We start from the raw sequence: 19,724 nt of genomic DNA, 5'->3' as shown, positions 1-19,724 counted from the left end.
AACTCAAACAAAACACGCATTAAGAGGCTCTAATGTCTGTGTCTCAATCTTGCGGCCTATGTCACCTCTACTTGCGGCCCGCATAAGGACGTGACGAAATATTTTTTAAAATTATTGTTCAAAAAATTATTTAATATGAAGGCAATAGGCAGAGTGTTACAGGCATAGCCCTAAAGAATGTAGCCTCATGGGCAGTGTAGTCCAGTTGTAAGTAAGCTATAAAGAATTCTGTGCTTAAACAGTGTTGGTCAAGTTACTTGGAAATAGAAATTAGTTACTAATTACTGATTACTTCTCCAATATAGTAATCCCATTACTTACTGATTACTTATTTTCAAAAGTAATTAGTTACTTAGTGTTTTTTTTTTTTAAAAACCATGATGCACAACCTGAATGCATTATAAAGAAATAGACCTTTCAGCCCAATTCTATTTTTTTTCTGCGTAATCCATCATATAAAATTGAGTCAAATGAAAAAGTCTCTTTTTAAAAATTGTTTTTATTAGTTTTAGTCTTTTAACTTTATGCAACATTCTCTAGAAGAAATTTGTTTTCTGCATATTCCAGCATATAAATTAAACTTCACATCTGAGCAAGCGCCTGGCACGCTGCCTTGGGAATGTGAAATTAAAAGAGAAACCTGACCGCTGTGGCACCGGGCAAAGTTCCTGCCAAACAGGTGAAAATAGACTTAAGAGCGACAGGACTTGGTGCTGCTGAATCTTTGATTTTATTTTATTTTTGCTGTGTTTTATTTGCATCTATTTGAAAGAGTGAGTGTAAACACAATTTTTTGTCCTGGAATATGCAGAAAATAGGTTTATCATGTCTACGTTTCCATGTTATCCGGTTTTAATTTAAAAGTCATGTGTTCTTTTGTCACTGTGTTTAGTTTCACTTGTGATGTTATTGTTTAATTTCAGTCAGCTGTTTCCCCATGTGTTCTCAATTCTCCTGATCACCTGCTGTGTATTTAAGTCCTCTGTTTTCTGTGTTTCATTGTCAGGTCGTCTGTTATACTTACCACAGCCACCACAGTCTTCATAGTCTTTGTCGTAGTTTCACACTGCGTTTCATAGTTGTTCATAGTTTCATGTGTGAAGGTTCTCAGTCATCCAGGTCATCGTAGTCTAAGGAGCTTGGAAGGAAAAGCGTCTGGACTTCTTTGAGTTGCTTGAAGACGTTTCACCTCTCATCCGAGAAGCTTCTTCAGTTCTAAGGGTCAAATGGTGGAGAGTCCCAGATTTAAACCCAGTGGGAGTTTCCCCCCAAACAGGGAAAAAGGACCCCCTGATCACATGAGCCAAGGTGTGAAAGCGGGTGTAGGTCCCAATCAGCCAGGGTTTCGGGTGAGCTCATTGTGAAACCTGGCCCCACCCTGTCATGTGATTTCCTGAGGTCAGATGGCCCAGGATGTTAGTGGGCGTTAAGGCGTCTGGGAAGGGATCTCAAAACTGGGTCTATAATCCATATAGATTATATCCATATAGATTATCTATAATCCACTGAATGTACTCAGCTACATGAAGAGCACAATTAAATAAAACCTGATTAAAGTCAAAGGTTGTTACTTGTATTTTGAACTAAAAACTTCTGGAATCTGGATCTGGAATTCTTTCATTGTTTTTTGTCAAAAGTGTGTTATTTATCATAAAGTAATTCAGAGTCATTCATACCAGAGTAACCAGAGAGCACAACATATATTTAACTTTCTACAGGACTTAAAGATATTATATTATGTAAAAATCCAGACCCTCTGAGGATTGTCTGAGTACTTCTAACATTACACAAAGCAAAGGTCTCCATCAGTGTTCATGAAATGCTGGGTTTATCCCTCTTGTGAGGGAGCTGCTGGTGAAGATCACAAGCCCTGCTTGATCCCTGCGATGAGTTTCAGTCTTCCTGGTGTTTCTGAAATGATGTCTCTCACTGTGGGTCAACAGAACATCTGGCACAGGACTGTTGTAATGAAATAAAGGGAAGAAGGTCTGAAAAAAATCTTGGAAATGCCCTATATGTGAGAAGCAGATTTTGTATTTAATTTTCTTTTGCCAATCAAGATAACTAAAAGTATAATTTTCACCATACAATTACTAACCTTGTCATCTCCTGCACTGTCTGTTTTGGGCTCTGGGCTTGTCCTTCCTAGCGCTCATGAGACTGCTTTGCTGCACTGTGGTATGAGGTGCTAACCTGTTGACAGTGTTGGGAAGGTTACTTTTAAAGATTACAGAAGTAACATATTCTGAATAGTTTACAACTACATGAATGTACTATTGCTGTGTGATCTATTACTATTACTGAAGGCTACTCGCCATACCAATACCAACTAGATGTTTAAATCTTAATATAAATGAGTAACAGTAGGGTGGACATTAGGCTGCACTTTTTGCAGCGATCTTGTATAGAAAACTATTCCACGCGTATATAAAACAGGTCCGCAGCTCCAAACCGTAGTAAAGGGACCTCTGGCTAATATGTCGGGTTCGTGTCGGGCTCGTAGCTGAAAACTAGCTTTACTTTGTTGTCTGGGTCAAGTTTGCTAGCGACATACAGAGAGAGGCGTTGAAAGGCTGCTCCAACGGAACTTATTGTTTCAGAGGAAAACACGAACACGGTGTACAGTCGAGTCTTAATAGCTTACTTACAACTGGGCTCGTCAGGCACTCTTCTTGGCTGCAGTGGTTATTATTATATTTACATGCTTCCAGCTCCCGTTTCTGCTCGGTGACAGCTTGTAGTTTTCCACTCTCCTTTTTCTCCCTCCCTCGCTCACAGACACATAACGGGTATGGCAGTCCATTCTTCCTGCAGCACGGACTACACTGCCCATAAGGCTACATGCATTAGGGCTATGCCTGTAACACTCTGCCTATTGCCTTCATATTAAATAATTTTTGTATAATAATTTTTAAAAAATTATTATTATTATTATATCTCGCGGCCCATGTCACTGCAAGATACAGGCATTAGATCCTCTTATTGTGTGTTTTGTTTGGGTTTCCACTGGCGTGGAATTACCAAAAATAGAGAGACCATAGCCTAACATATGAAACAGGAAAATACCGCCATATAATCGATTTATTTCAGCAAAGTAACTGTATTCTAAATGTCACCTATTAAACGGTAACTGTAACAAATACATTTACTCATATTTTGTATTTTAAATACGTATTACATTACTCCCCAACACTGCCTGTTGATGAGATCTTCTGCCGCTCCTAAAACACCGGCCTCCAACTAAATTTAGGGACACAGGTGTCCCTAAATTTAGCAAATATTAGCTTCAGGCTAGCTTGCTACCATGAATAGGCTAATACCAGCATTTTATGCTTGGTTTATGTTTTCGGTTTATGTCCGACAATATTTTCACAGACTGGCCTTTAACGTGTCGCAGATAAATACAACAAAATAAAACTAGTACCGGTACCAAGAAAAAAAAAAGATTTATTCATAACACGTGAAAAGACCCAGGAAAACCGAGTTAACGATAAAAACGATAACAAAATAATGCTGAAAACCGATAAAAACCCTGAAATCCATACATTTCACGCCTGAGCCTCAACTCCCTTATATGATTCACTATATGAAGCAAGCCAAATCTTATGCAAGTCTTTTATAAGTCTTTTCTATTTCTTTTCCATATGGGTATTCTTATTGTTTAATTATGAAGAATTGTTATATAGGAATAAAAACCTGAAGTTGTATGTTAATTGACGCTATTTGAACACATATATGTTGTCGTTTAACATGTATATACTTGCCTGGACATTTCAACAAAAACTTTCAACATTCATCCATTCAATTTGCAAATCCTGAACACATTTTAAACACCACTATATCACTGTGATTGTTACTTTCCACAATAATTTTTAACACAACAAAACACATCTTTCAGCTTTTCATGTGTTTCAAACTGGATTTTTGGAGTCCAGGAATGTAAAAATTTCTGTCTCTAAAGCACACAAAAAGGTTCAAACATTTTTCATTGTGCGTGTTTGAGGTTTGTTTTTTCCAAATATATAATTAACACAGTACAGTGGGCTACATACTGAACTTGAAGGATAAAAACAAAGTATCGATTCAATTGTGCTAGTATCTATCTGATACCAATACTAGTGCTGGTATCAGTGCATCGATATTTGGATTGATCCACCTAACTCTACTGTTGAATTAGCTTTGAGATTAACTACTGGATTAGCTGTCAGATTAGCTATTGGATTAGCTATCTCATTTCCAAAATCCTGAAGCAATGCAAATTAGCCACACAGCGCAATGTAAGGAGCTCCCTGATTGGTTGGACAGACACAGGCTGGCTGCCTGGAATTTTATATACTGCTGTTTGTGCTCATAGCTTTGCACCACTAAGTAGTGTGGGTGCTTGCACAATGGCCATTCAGCCTCGAGATTTATACTCTGCCCGACATGGATATGTGAAGAATGAAGGGGCTCTGCAGTGAAACGGAGTGCTGAAGCTCCGAGTGTGGGCCTGGGGACTCAGCCTGACCACCTGTTCAAGTTAACGTGCTAGCATGGCTAACGCTAGAATCACCGCTTGTAGCCCCGTTATTTTAAGACAATCTTAGCTTATGAAAATGTTACCTCGTTACAGTACAAGCTAGCTAGGTTTTTTTGTAAGCCTATGTGCTCTTCACAAATAAAGCTTGAAGCAGCTCAGAGTATTATAACCAGCAACTGAGCCCTGTTACATTTTTACAGTGTTAGAGCAATGGCTGCAACCTACAGCATTTAAACTCGTGATTAAAACGCTGTCTGTAAACATTTCAGTCCAGATGTTACCACATTACTGATACTTAGAGTTAAAAGAACTCAATTCAATTCAATTTTATTGATACAGCACCAAATCACAACGACAGTTGCCTCAAGGTGCTGATTTCCAATGTTACTGGCATGACAAGCAGATCCCACCTGAGGGGACGCCATAATGGTCTGGGGTGCTTTTTCCTTCAGTGGAACAATGGAGCTTCAGGAGGTGCAGGAGCGTCAAACGACTGCTGGCTATGTCCAGATGTTGCAGAGAGCATCCCTCATCATGACTGAAGGCCCTCGTCTGCAAGGTAACAATTGGGTTTTTCAACAGGACAATGCTGCAGTACACAATGCCCTCTTTTGGACCATCCTGCGTGTTCCCCTGATATAAATCCAATTGAGTACTTTTGGGGATGGATGGCAAGGGAAGTTAACAAAAATGGACAACAGTTCCAGCAGTTTAGGGAAAGTTACTTTGAAAAAGTAATTAGTTATAGTTACTAGTTACCGCTTCAAAAAAGTAACTAAGTTAGTAACTGAGTTACAATATTATATCATTCTTTTCAGCACAACCTCACATGTCTGAATTTTTCTTTATTTTTTCATTTTAATGCATACTGTATTAACACATTTGATCTAAAATCAGACAAAAAACATAACATCCTAGTAGAGAAAGCTATATTTTTTACTGTAACAACCACAAACATGTTTAATGAATAATTTTCATAACTTCAAATACAAATGTAAATTGTAAATTTTGAAAACCTATGCATAAGTTCTGCAGCAACAATGCTGCAAAATCTTCCATGAATGGTGACGCCATATTCTAGAGATGTTATTGGTGAGTAGGTGATGATTTCATACCTGAACCTGCTCTGTGCAGGTTAGGTCTGTAGCATAAGTTACCACTGGTATACCTCTGTAAGAAGTGATACAAAAACCCCAGGGTTCACCTTGAAGTTATACCTGGATAAGATTAAATGATACTTCTTGGTGCAGGCATGTTACCAAGATCAAACAGAAGCTACAACAGTAGCAATGGCACATAAACAACATGTTTAATTACACACAAACTCAATGTGCTTAACATAGAAGATGAAACAGTCAGCACAGACTTGTATGAAGCTGGCCATTTTTGAAGTTTTATTCCCAAATAAAGTTATTGTCTGTTTTTGTATTTGTTGTCCTTATTGATCAATTCCTTTAATTCCACCAGTGCTGCAATGATCCCATGCTGTGTTTGAAGTGAAGGAAGGTCTTATGTTTTGGCAATTTTTTTAATCCAGCATATACTTTCTTACACTGCTCATGTTTGACAGCATGTTAAACAGTCACCGTAGCTAAGTAGCTCAACATATAAAACAAACAAACAAAAAGAAAAACCCCACCTTCTCTCATTGACGTCTGTATTTTCCCTGAACCTCCCTGGCTGAGTGAGACCTCTACTGTACCACATGAATCAGTAACGCCACAAAATACTGAATGACGCAAGTGTCAGAAGTGGTGCTGAATGAGCTGGGTGGTTGTTCTTGAGCATTCTCTCACCTTCAACTGTAAGCAGATGAGGTGTTTTGATCTTTACTATTTGACTTTGACTAATTGTAATTGCTCCGTCAAGATTATTAGCACCTTTTTTTTTCTCTTCTGTCTCAGTTTAGTGCTCTCTAAATATACCCTTCTCGTTACCTTGGAAACTAAATGGCGCAAGTAACACTCAGCTGTGTCTAAAATTATATGCTGTTTTAATCTAATATGAAATGATGCTGCATCGTGAGTTTGATTGTCCCTCCCTTTTGACATCAGTGGATGTCAAAACACCATCCCTGCTGACTGAACATGTCCTAACATTTGAGCTTGTGAATACTTTGTTTCTATTTTATGGCCAAAAACTCTTTACTGAATCGTGTTGATCGTGTGTCGGGAGGTGAACACGGGTAGGAAACTTAGACTCACGACTTCATTTCGCACTGACACGTGACAGCGTTCATATAAATGCAAAAGGATGAAGAAAGCAGCAGATAGGGGAGATGAGATGCACTTTTTTCTGAGTAAACATTTTCCTTGAACAGTAATAATAGTAGTCTTTTTCTGACGTTTTCTTGCCCTTTTAACCCTTGTGTGGTGTTCGTATTTTTGTTACTCAGCCAGTGTTCATGGGTCTGGTGGACCCGCTAGAGTTTTGGCTTTCCAAATTAACACTATCAAACAATTTTATGTTAAATTACTCAACAGATGTTTACTTCATCCCAATTACAAGACATATGAACAGCAAACATGGTTAATTTTTTCCCTTTACCTTTGTTAGATCACATTTATGAATTAATGTGCTTCTCGTTTTTCTTTTATATAAAATGTTATAAATAAATCAGTTATAATCAAGTGGAGTGAGTGGAAAGACACAACACATTTACACGTGAAAAAATAATTAATTGTTTAATTTTTCTTTTGAAAAAAACTGAACACGGGTCTCACAGACCCGAACACCATACAAGGGTTAAAGCAGTCATTTCTTCTGTTATCACTGTACCCAGTACGAAGCCATGTTATTGTGTGCGTTCTTATTTTCAGCATATTGTAACCTTACCTCTGCATCTGCAGATCACAGGAGGATCATATTCACCACAAGTAGTCTAGCTACAGCAGTCATGAAAATAGATGCATGACTAAAATTAAGATGAACTTGAAATATTTTCTAATTCATCTGATAAGTAGCTCAACATTTAACACTGACTTTAAAGCTGCAGTTTTGAAAAAAAGGGAAAACACATCATTTAAGTGTGGAGTATGAAAGATGTGGACTCACTAGCAGTTTGCGGGGTCGTTAGCAGCATGCAAATATATGTAAATGTTCATTAATGCAAATATCCAACCAGCCAATCACATGGAATAGCAACCTGCTGAAGTTCAAGCCGAGCATCAGAATGGAGAAGATAGGTGATTTAAGTGAGTTTGAATGTGTCATAGTTGTTGGTGCCCAAATGGTTGGTCTGAGTATTGTTGATCCCAGAGGTCAGAGGAGAATAGCCAGGCTGCTTCGAGCTGAAAGGAATGCAACATTAGCACAAATAAGCACTTGTAACAACCGAGGTATGCAGAACCTCTCAAACCTTGAAGCAGAAGGGCTACAGGAGCACAAGGCCACATCATGTGCCACTTTTATATAAGAACAGGAAACTGAAGATACAGTTTCAAAAGGGCTCACCAAAATGGGACAAAAGAAGATTGGAACAAAATCCCCTGATCTGATGGTAAGGCCAGAGCATGGACTCTGCTATCAGTGGTTCAAGCTGTTGTGTATTTGTTGTTTCACATAAGAGAAAACGATATTCTGCTTTATTATTTTGCAGTCATTCATAAACCTATAATTTATGCTTCAGACAGTGTGAGTTTTCATCATTTCAGATCTGCTGTTTTCATGGACTTTCATGGACGGTTTATTTTTGAGACTGAGTGTGAGCAGTTTCATGATGGGTGATTGCAGGTAAATGCACAAAATACTCGTTGAAGTTCATCACTTGGTGTTTATTACCGAGTGCAGGAGAGACTGATAGACAGGAGCACTAATTAAAAATTACTGTTATCTATGACTGCAAACTCTCCATTACCATGGAAACGGTATCTTCAGATAACAGTAAATATATGGTAAGGTGATGATGTTATTAAAGACTTGGACTCTATACATTGACTGTCAAGTAGATAGCTGTAGCATACTAACAGCAGGTCCTTGGTGTCCTGCCATATATAATGCACACATTTTCCTTAAGTCACATATCAAACATTCTGATGCTGAAAAGATATTTTTAAAGAGATAAGTCAGATATTAAAATTTTGTGTCCAGGATCTGTCACTAACAGTATTGTGGCAACACAGACATCACTTCCAAAAACTGCATTAGCGCCACCTGTAATGCAAGAGTGTCCTCAGTCAAAGTGAACATTCATGCTTCCACAACTTTCAAGAGACACGGATAAAACGACTTGAAAGCTTTCTTTCCACAGCTGCCACCGTTGTGAGGGGCATAATCAAAAGAGACAAGGCTAAATATATGAAGACTGAAAGAATAGCTTTTTTTTTAATTGTAGCTTTTGTTTTTTGACCTTCTCTGGCAGAGAGATGTAATCTTGGCCCTGTGACCATTACCTTTCAGTGTGAGGAGAGAGATAAGTTGGTCTGTGGCTCCATGTGTAGCAGACTGAAGAATGTATGTGTTTCACAGTGTTGAAGGCTAAGACAGTCTCAGAATCCTCTGTTTACATTTTTACTCCTCTGTCTTACTCTCACTGCATGCCCATCTCTTTTTTTTCTTGTGGCAAAATACTAAGGTCAAAACTGTTTTAATCATTTTCATGATTGACACAATCCCTGAAGGTCTCGTGGGAAGGAAATCCAACCACTAAGGTTCAGTTTTGAAACTCAGCTCAAATGATTATACCACAGCACTGAAAAAAACAAACAAACCCTTTTTAAGACTTACTCAAATTTGTCACCTTTGGGTTGGTGTGTAGTTCATTCTTGAGCGTAAGCTGATCACAGCCTCTTCATTATGTTACACCTGTCACCAGACTACCACTTGCTGTGTCAGGTAGTGTACAGAGTGACCTGATGTCAGCTCACATACTCCAGAATCTCAAACTGAAGGAGACAACAACACCAGTTTTCTTGCCTCCTGTAACAGCCAATTGGATTTTTGCACCTGCTTGTTTCTGTCTGGCTATAACAAACCCTGCCGCAGTCGTACTGTCCAAAGTCCCTATTAATGTTAAAAAATAATAATAATAAAAACCCCTGCCGGTTTTTTATAGTATAATGATTTTGACTTCTGTCATCCTAAATGGGATTAAAGAAGTCTTAAACAATGCAGATGTTTGGTTGAAATTGATGGGCCACATTTTAAAAGTTTACATGTTAGAAGTGATTCATTTCTCATATAAGATGCTGTAAGGACTCATTCTCAGGATTGATGTGAATGCTAATAGTAATAATAATAGTTACAGAGGATTTTTAACCTCAGCCGTATGTGTTCTATGGCTTCAATTTCTGGAGGGAAAACTTAATCACAAAGGTTTGCTAAGAAAAGTTAAAATGAAATTCATCAAATGCATATGTAACATACAACAAATACACATGTTCTTTTTATATTTAAAACTTTTTTTGACATGTTTACATGTTTGCAAAGCATGCATAATGTTAATCAATAGCTAAATAATTTACAGTTTTTTTTAGCAATTAGTTTATTTTAGCTAGACTTCGCATCATGACCATAGTGTAGTGGTTAGATACCTTGCAGCAACACAGTGTCTTATTGCGTGTTCTCCCTGTACCTGCATAGGTTTCTTCCCACAGTTCAAAGACATGCAGTGTGATTGGTGACTCTAAATGGATGTGAGGTAGATAAAGAGATAAAAGTGTGGAAAATGAAGCACTGTATGAATTTATGGATCTGTGTGGCCTGGAGTCTAAAAGTGCTTTGCATGATCAGAAGGATTAGAAAAGTGATATATAAATGCTAGTCCGTACTCTCTTGAGCATCTATCACCACAGTCTCTCATGTTAAAATGCAACTTCAGTGATAGTATAAACTCCAGTATTCACCACCTGCGTGGCGAGTGATGTGCTGGAGGTTGTTGGCTGTCACTTGGTGAACCTGGTCACAAAGAAGATGTGGCACCAAAAACTGTCGTAGCCTGTAGTTTGCATGGAAGACACTTATCTGTCTAAAGACAAGTGCTAACTGAGTGGCTGGAAACAAAAACCAGAAGTGTAAGCTGTTTGCCTTCAAAGTAAAAGTTGTGGCTTACTCATGAAACCAACACATTTGAAAAGGCACAAATTTTCTTTGAAGGCCATTGGTCTGTGAGGTTGGTGAGTGTTTGCAGACAAATCAGCAGTCTACAAGTTACAAAAGCAATCTCAAAGAGGAGTTTGGTGCAACACCATATACCTCTTTGCGACCAGTTTCCCCTAGCGACAGCAACCAACCCACTCTAACCACACTGCAACCAGTTTCCTTCGTTGGTGCTAGGTGGCCACCAACTAGTCTCTAGGCCTGTGGGACTGTAAAACCTCGATGTCTGCTGGAGACACTGAGTTCCATTCCTATTATACTTCTTTGAAGTCCACCCCCTAAGTGCATGCATAGATTCCTCATCTCCACTAATTCCAAACATTAACTGGACCTCTAGACTGTGGACAACTGTCCCATCTTTTACATACAGCCTATACTCAGAGGTTAACTAACCAACACTGGTGATTATTTAAGGCTAAGCACAGAAAGTTGCAACATCTACCTACGGTTTGTAACTTATTTGACACTAAGCTAACAAAGCTTTGAAGAATATTGCCAACACCCTGAAACTGAGCTGCAACATGGTGGCCAAGACCATACAGGAGTTTAACAGGACAGGTTCCACTTAGAACAAACCTCGCCATAATCGACCAAAGAAGCTGACTGCACATGCTTAGCGTCATAACCAGAGGTAGTCTTTTGAAAATAGATGCATGATTGCTGCCAGCATTGCTGGCATTGGTTGAAGGTGTGGGGAGTCAGCCCATCAGTGCTCAGACACAGTCAGCCACTGCATCAAATTGGTCTGAGTGGTTGTCATCCCAGAAGGAGCCTATTCTAAAGATAAAGCACAAGAAAACCCACAAACAGTTTGCTGAATACAAGCAGACTAAGGACATGGATTACCTGTGGTCTGATGAGACCAAGATTAAACTTATTTGGTTCGAATGGTGTCAAGTGTGTGTTGCAGCAACCAGGTGAGGAGTACAAAGACAAGTGTGTCTTGCCTACAGTCAAGCATGGAGTTGGGATGTCATTGTTTGGGGCTGCATGAGTGCTGCTGGCACTGGGGAACTACAGTTAATTGAAGGAACCATGAATGCCAACAAATACTGTGACATACTAAAGCAGAGCATGATCCCCTCCCTTCAGAAACTGGGCCAGAGGACAGTATTCCAACATGATAACAACCCCAAACACACCTCCAAAAAGACCAGTGAATGCTAAATAAACTTAGGGTAAAGATACCGGACTGGCCAAGCATGTCTCCAAACTCAAACCCTATTGAGCATCTGTGCATCCTCAAATGGAAGGTAATAAAATATTTACAAAAATGTGAGGGGTGTACTCACTTTTGTGAGATACTGTAGTTAGAGCTGGATCAGGTGACCCTGAATCCTCCCTTAGTTATGCTGCAATAGGTGTAGGCTGCTGGGGGATTCCCATGATGCATTGAGTATTTCTTCTTCAGTCACCTTTCTCGCTCACTATGTGTTAATAGACCTCTGCGTTGAATTATACTTGTTATTAATCTCTGGCTCTCTTGCACAGCACGTCTTTTGTCCTGTCTTCATTCTCTCACCTAAACTGGTCATGGCATATTGCTGCCCCTCCCTGAGCCTGGTTCGGCCAGAGTTTTCGTCCTGTTAAAAGGGAGTTTTTCCTTCCCACTGTCGCCAAAGTGTAGAGGATCAATAGAGGGTCAATGACCCTCTTGGGGACACTCCCATAGGACTTAAAATCTGGGACTCTCCACCAGTTGCTCTTAGAACTGAAGAAATTTCTTGGATGAGAGGTGAAAAGTCTTCAAGCAAACGTAAAGAATTCCAGACGCTATTCCTTCCATGCTCCTTAGACTACGATGACATGAATAACTGAGAACCTTCAAAGACATACCTCCTTATTTCTATCATCTATTTTGATATTTAAGTGCAGCAGTCTTACAGCAAACCTGAGAATAATAATAATAATGATGATGATTGTGATGTATTTGGTATTATGTAAGTTTCTGTTATGTTGTAAATGGACTGATTCTAATATAGCGCTTTCTATTCTCACGGAGTACTCAAAGCGCTCTATACAACATGTCTCATTCACCCAATCACACCCATTCTCACAAGCACTTTATCTACACTTAGTGCTTTCTAACGACATTGGACATGGAACGACATGGAAAGCAACAGATACCTAAAACAAATTCTCACAGGGAGCAAGATAAAATGAGGAGCACAAGGAGGAAGTACACAGACGGTATGACAAAGACTGAGAAAAATAATTGGACTATTTATACACATTTGTCTATCTGTGTGTTTGTTTCTTTGTCTGCCAACTCCTGATACACGATTAGGAGGAACCAAATATGGCCCTCAAGTATATTTTAGGCCTTTTCATGTTTTAAAAAAAATCGATATCATATATTATGATTATGATTATGATATCATGTTTTCTAGCAAACACCTAAGAATTGCTTTAGTACTTATGAATCTATAACACCTTATCTAATCATTGTATCATTTTATTTTCATGGCCAACCACCTAAACAGGCCAATCAACAAAGTAGCATGGGTGTGTACTAGTAGGGTTAGAGAAGTGAAGTCAGCTAGGGAAACAAGACTCAGGTAATCCAGACAATCACAGGGGAGGAAGTAAAGCACAAGTGACAGCGTTTGCAGGAAACTGCAAAAGGAAACCAACCAAACACACAGAGAAGACGACATACTGAACATGAAGCGTAGGAACACAGGGGAGGCTAACTTAACAGAGAACCAAAACATAATATAACACAGAAATCTAAATTACAAACACTGGAATAAAAGGGGAAAAAACCCAAAGTCAAACTCAAATATAGTAATTAAGAAGACTCCGAACATAACCAATTCCAGGGATCATAGAGATTTTTAGGAAAGGTTTAACAGATATTTTATTATGCTTCGTCTTTTGTGCAGCTGACACTCTGGAGGACATTTAACTTTGGTGCAAACAAACCATTGATCACCTTGTTTCAGGATTAGTAACTTTAGCAAACTGAAAAGTGGTTTTGGGATGATTTCAGCTGTCTCTCTGTCTGTCACATGACACCCGCCCTTGCAGGCCATTATAGTCCCTCAAGATTGTCCCACATCAGTTAACTTGACCTTCATGCTCTATGTTTGCTAATAACACTGCCAGTTCTGCCGGTCTAATTTACATGTTGAGTCACAGTGTGGAGAGAACTGAGATAATGTGTATGCATATTAGCACCACGTGTGAATACAAAGACCCAAGACCAGATTTTGTTATAGACACAGTAAAACCAGATGCAGAGCTACATCTCTGAATGCCAGCGAAGATGTGAAACGAGAATGATTTTTTTTAAAAAAATGTGTAGAATCAACTTGACTTGAATCTATATTCGTCATAAACACACATGGTTCACTTTGTCCTAAATTTAGATCATACCTTGTCACCGAAATGTGTTTCATTCCAGGAAAATAACTGCCATTTTTTCTGTACTGCCGTAAAATAACAAAATAAGACTGAGGTAAAATCACACTGCAAGGAAGAAAACAACAACCCCCCCCCCCCCCCCCCCCCCAAACTACCTTTAAATCAGGTTGTAGGAGGTGAGATGGCAAAACCTAGAAACCATAGAAACCAGGAACTGTCTGTAATCAACACCAATGAGGCGATATATTGGATGGTGGCAGTGGAATAAAATCACCACCCTCCAAGTAGGTGTACAGTATATGACTAAATCTTTCCACCCCCCCATTTTCTGCCATTATCCCACCGTAGGGAAAATTGCCTGTCTGGTTACAAGCCTGCAATATTCCCAGCAGTTGTCCATTTGGCTCTTATTGAGGCACCACTTTCTACACTGACAGAGAAACCGAGGCTACGCGCTGAACAGTCACCCTGGGGTTAAAATGATGGAGTTTGTGCAAGTGTAAATTACTCCATAACACAGGACACCTTCACTCAGGCCTTTAATGGGTGCTCTCCAATTTTTTATGGGTATATCATCAGTGTGCTGCTGTAGCAATGTAAACACAGCACTTTGTTAATTCAGGGTTCATTACATTTTGGTAATTTAAATGATAAATACTGGTACTTATAGAGTGCTTTCATATAAACCTCATCCACTCATTCATAGAGCACTTGATCTAACATTCACATATGTTCTCACACTTCAATGGATATATTGGGGGCAACTTGGGGTTCAGTATCTCAACCTTCAGTGTGCCAATACTTCAATATGGAACACTTCATGCAGCTATTAACTCAGTTCATTCAAGTCAATTTCCTCACAGAAAATATCAACAATTACAAAACAATTATAAATCCTATGTGAGGTTGAGCATGACAGTTAATTTTATATCACAACTATTAGTACTGGTAGCACAGTGATGTGGTGATTAGCACTGTTGTCTCACAACAAGTAGGTCTTGAGTTTGAATCTGGGCTGGAGCTTTTGCATTGGTTATCACTGGGTACTCCAGCTTTCTCCTGCTGTTCGAAGACAAACACGTTAAGTTAACTGGTGATTCTAAACTGTCTCAAAATATGAATGTAAGCATGAATGGTTGTCTGTCTTTCTGTCTTAGCGCTGGTGAATAAAATGTAAATATTTTTTTTCTGGAGCTTTCAGACACATTTTCTGGTAGAAACTCTGACAAAAAGTTCTAAGTTCTTTTTTTTTTTTCCACACTAGCGAGCTAACCTCCTGCTAATTTCCAACTCAGCTAAACCTAGTCCTCTTTTTCGTGGATCTTTTTATTGGAGCTGACATAATTTGGACTCTCAGTGGTGCTTTTTTGTTTCTTTGATTTTGGAAACCAAAGTAGCATCTGGACCCAGAAATTACTAATGATGTCAGATTTAACAAGCTGATTGTTCCCCAAAACACTTCCTTCATGTGAACAAATAAACAAAAACCACCAAAGAAACAACAATACATAAATGAAAAAGCTAAAAGTGTCTACTCACAAAGGTTAGTGAACTACCTGTAAAAGTTTAAAGTTGAAGTGACTCTTGCAGTGTTCTTCTTTTTCAAATTGTCTGGATGACATTTAGTTTTGTGCAACATTTGTAGCTAAAGGTTCAACCGCTACATGTTGAAATTAATTACCATTATGACCTGCTCCAGCATCTTAAAGACTTCATAATTATTCATTCTTATGTGGCCTCATGCCTGAAAAGCTGCAATACATTATATACTTGTTAGGCTCAATTTAATCTTACATACAATAAAAAATAAATAAAGCTTTTCCTTACCTTCAAATCAAACATGTTGTAAGTCTCATATTACTGTGTTAACTTTACATCTGTTTGTATGAACAAGGACACGAGTGCAATTTGTATCAACTCTGAATATTCAGCGATGGTTGCATGTGCACTGAAAAGTCAAAACCTCAGGTCAAGTCAAAAAACTTGTCATTTATCACAACATCAACATGGCTGAAAAAAATTTAGTTTGGACCTGATGGCAATTTTGAAATCACATCACCCACCTTCAACAATTTTATCTTGTGCACCTTTAAAGCAGTAAAAACATGGTTGCCAGGGGAACTGTTGGGGGAAAAGCATGTTCTTGTCTAACAAGGGCTGATGCTTCATTTGACTAAATTCAGTTTACAAATGCCCAATGTTGGGTGTAACATTTTCTAAATCACTTCACATTTCTTGGTAATCCAGTGATGTAATGTACTCGTGTACTAATTACTGTAATTACATTACAGCAGGGGTGGCCAACCCGCGGCTCTCGAGCCGCATGCGGCTCTTTGCCTGGTTTCATGCGGCTCTTACGTTCATATCAAAGTTTATGTTTGTGTTTTGATTTTTTTTATGTTGTTGTTTTAAAATGTGCGCGTTCGCTTCGCTTGAGTTCAATACGGTATTTTCATCAAATGCGCATGTGTGTGAGATGAAAATACCGCAGTTTCCCAGTAGGAGCAAGTTCGCCCTTAAAATGGCAGGAAAAAAATGCACAGCAAAAAGAAAATATGAAGATGAACACAGGACGTTTTTAACAGAGTGGGAGAGTTTATATTTTTTTGTTGAACGCAATGGTAAGCCATTCTGCCTTATATGTCAGACGTCATTAGCGCATTTCAAAGCTTCAAATCTTCAGCGCCACTTCAGCTCACTCCATGCTAACATCGACCAGGAATTTCCAAAAGGGACTGAACTTCGCAAGCACGAGTTGGCCACTTTGAAAAGTCAGGCAGAAAAGCAGATACAGTTTTTCCAAAAATTTACGAAGCGGTCAGAGACCATAACGCTCGCATCCTATCAGCTGGCTTGGAACATTGCACGGGCTAAAAAGCCATACAATGAAGGGGAGTTCGTTAAAAAATGCCTCAGTGATGTTGTTGAAATCTTGTCTCCTGAAAACGACAAATTAAAACGCATGGTATCAGACGTCCAACTGTCCCGCCACACTGTTGAACACAGAATATCGGACATTAACACGGCTATTGAATCACAGTTGCACTCTGACCTTCAAGCATGTGAGTATTTTAGTGTCGCATTGGATGAGAGTTGTGATATACAAGACAAGCCTCAGTTGGCAATATTTGCACGGTCTGTTTCAAACGATTGTGTGATCAAAGAAGAACTCCTGGATATTGTGCCATTAAAAGACAGAACCCGTGGCATAGATGTGAAAGAAACCATGATGGCTGCATTTGAAAAAGCAAATCTGCCCATAACGAAATTAACTGCAATAGCCACGGATGGAGCACCAGCCATGATGGGATCTGTGAACGGGCTTGTGGGGCTGTGCAAAGCTGACCAAACTATTCCTGACTTTTGGAATTTCCACTGCATCATCCACATGGAGCAACTCGTGTCTAAATCATTGAATTTAGATAACGTCATGAAGCCTGTGATGGAAATCGTCAACTATATCCGCACACATGCGCTTAACCACAGGCAATTCAAGAATCTCATCGCTGAGCTGGACCAAGGGCTTCCAGGTGACCTGCCGCTGCACTGCACTGTGAGGTGGCTGTCAAAAGGCCAGGTACTCTCTCGCTTCTTTGAGCTTTTGGATGCCGTGAAACTGTTTATGGAAAAGAAGGACAAGGACTATCCCGAGCTCTCGGACCTCAAGTGGATTATGGATCTGGCCTTTTTGGTCGACATGCTGTGTCACTTGGACAGACTGAACCTGACCCTGCAGGGTAAGTTAAAAATGCTGCCTGACCTAGTGCAAAGTGTGTTTGCGTTTGTCAACAAACTGAAGCTGTTCAAGACACATATTCAAAAGGGAGATTTAACGCATTTTCCCACTCTGCTAAAAGCCAGCGGGCAAGTCGCCAGTGCTGCCCTGAGTAAGCAAAGAGCCAGATATGCAACGCTGATTGAAAACTTGCACGAAAGCTTCGTGACCCGGTTCCATGATCTACAATTGAAAAGGCCACAGATTACGTTCCTCGTCGACCCATTTAATGCAGAGACCGGCTGTTTGAAAGTCCCGCTAGTCACAGATGAAGCTGCGGCTGAGTTGGAGATGATCGATCTTTGTGAAGAGGACCAATTGAAACCTGCTTTAAGGGAAGGGACCATTGAGTTCTGGAAAAGTGTGCCAATGGAAAAATACCCCAATGTCAAACGGGCTGCGCTTAAGATACTGTCAATGTTTGGGTCAACATACGTCTGCGAGTCTGTGTTTTCTACCCTAAAACATGTGAAATCAAAGCATCGATCTGTTCTGACTGACACACATGTGAAAGAATTGCTTCGAGTGACAACAACGGAATACAAGCCAGATTTAAAGAGGATTGTTCAAGGCAAGGAATGCCAGAAGTCCCACTAAACAACATGCATTATAAAAGTAAATGCTATTGTAGATTATTATATTTTTGTTTGTGGACTTGCTTGAACTGAGAGTTTGTGTGTGTGAGACAGTGCACACAATGTTCATTGTTGAAAATGACTGGCCTGTGGTTTTAGTACTGTAGGAGTCCATTTCTGTCATTATCATGTTGGTGTGTGACATTTACAATAAATCTGGCTGAGCAGAGATGTGTGTATTTTGTGTGTGTGTGTGAGAGAGAGAGAGAGAGAGAGAGAGAGCGAGAGAGAGAGAGAGAGAGAGAGAGAAAAAAGGATTGGTGATGTTCATGTGTGCCCATGCGTATGATGTGGCTCTTTGCGGTAACACAGTAAAAAAAAAGTGGCTCTTGGTCTCTGACTGGTTGGCCACCCCTGCATTACAGTTACAAACAAAGCTTATTTATTTATCTGCAAGATAAGGACAGAAAGAAAGAAAAAAAACATCAAACATGCATTTTTTTTCTTGCACGCTTAGACTACAACCAGCTGATTTCAGTTAATATGTAGAGAGGAGTAAAACAGCAGCGTCGTCTAGAACTTTTGAGGAGTGGATATATGAGCATTATTTTTATTTTTATTGCAGGAAAGAACAAGAGTGCGATGAAAAAGTGCAAAATGTGGCCAGGACAGAAACAGCTGCATTATAAAGTTAACACATCTGCACAAACAACATGCAACAATAACACGAAAATAACTAAGAGCCTAGAGTGATGTTAGACCTAAGAGTATACCAACCCGAGCCCATGAGCCAGAGCTCGATATATAGCAGGAAACAACAGCTGTGATTTGTAGCATCCAATTCTACCTGTACATGTTTCGACAGTACAATCTGTGTGGCGATCCCTTTGAGGTACCTTTGGACTGTTTTTAAACTATGCTTTGTGTTGTCGGCTTTGTATTAAAATTGAAACACCAAAAGAAAGATCTTGTGTGTTCTCATTAGGATACAGATTTGTTGAGTAACGGCCCCAAAATTGCACGTCTTGTTTTTAATGTACAGATTTGGCGACAAAGTCTTCAGGAAAATATATACCCTTGCTATGCCGATGATAATTATCTGTATATTTTGTTTTAAATAAAAAAATTTCCTGCTTGTTATATTGTATATGGTCAAAATGACACAAGGCAATTTAGCACCGTGGCTGTACAAACCCAAGGTGCTGTTGTTCTGTCTTCAGGGCAACAGCATATGCAGCTTAACTGAGGCTCATTCATTTAATAAATCAGCTTGAAGTTCATGATGATGCTATAGTTTCACTTGGATGCATAAAACTGGTCCAGAAGAGCATTCAGTGCGCTCTTCTTAACAGAATGAAACTCAATGTTCACACAGTATTAGTGAAACCTAGCC

At 39.3% G+C, this 19,724-nt stretch overlaps 1 protein-coding gene across 1 annotated transcript; it reads left to right on the top strand.

Annotated features, from left to right (window-relative positions):
* The first annotated feature begins 17,210 nt into the window (after nt 1-17,210).
* Nucleotides 17,211-18,353, top strand: LOC146718769 (general transcription factor II-I repeat domain-containing protein 2A-like). The gene has a single exon (XM_085465074.1). The coding sequence runs from the start codon at nt 17,211-17,213 to the stop codon at nt 18,351-18,353; it is 1,143 nt and encodes a 380-aa protein (XP_085321200.1).
* Nucleotides 18,354-19,724: the final 1,371 nt, after the last annotated feature.

The sequence above is a fragment of the Copadichromis virginalis genome, linkage group LG1 (genome assembly GCF_057382275.1).
Source record: "Copadichromis virginalis isolate Kocher_CV1m ecotype Utaka linkage group LG1, C_Virginalis_male_GT1.1, whole genome shotgun sequence".
NCBI classification, from domain to species: domain Eukaryota; kingdom Metazoa; phylum Chordata; class Actinopteri; order Cichliformes; family Cichlidae; genus Copadichromis; species Copadichromis virginalis.
Note: the sequence above shows the minus strand (reverse complement) of the source record. Positions and strands in the feature narration are given on the sequence as shown.

Excerpts from the sequence above, each read along its gene's own strand:
- LOC146718769 (XM_085465074.1), top strand. The coding sequence starts at position 17,211 with ATGGCTGCATTTGAAAAAGCAAATCTGCCCATAACGAAATTAACTGCA.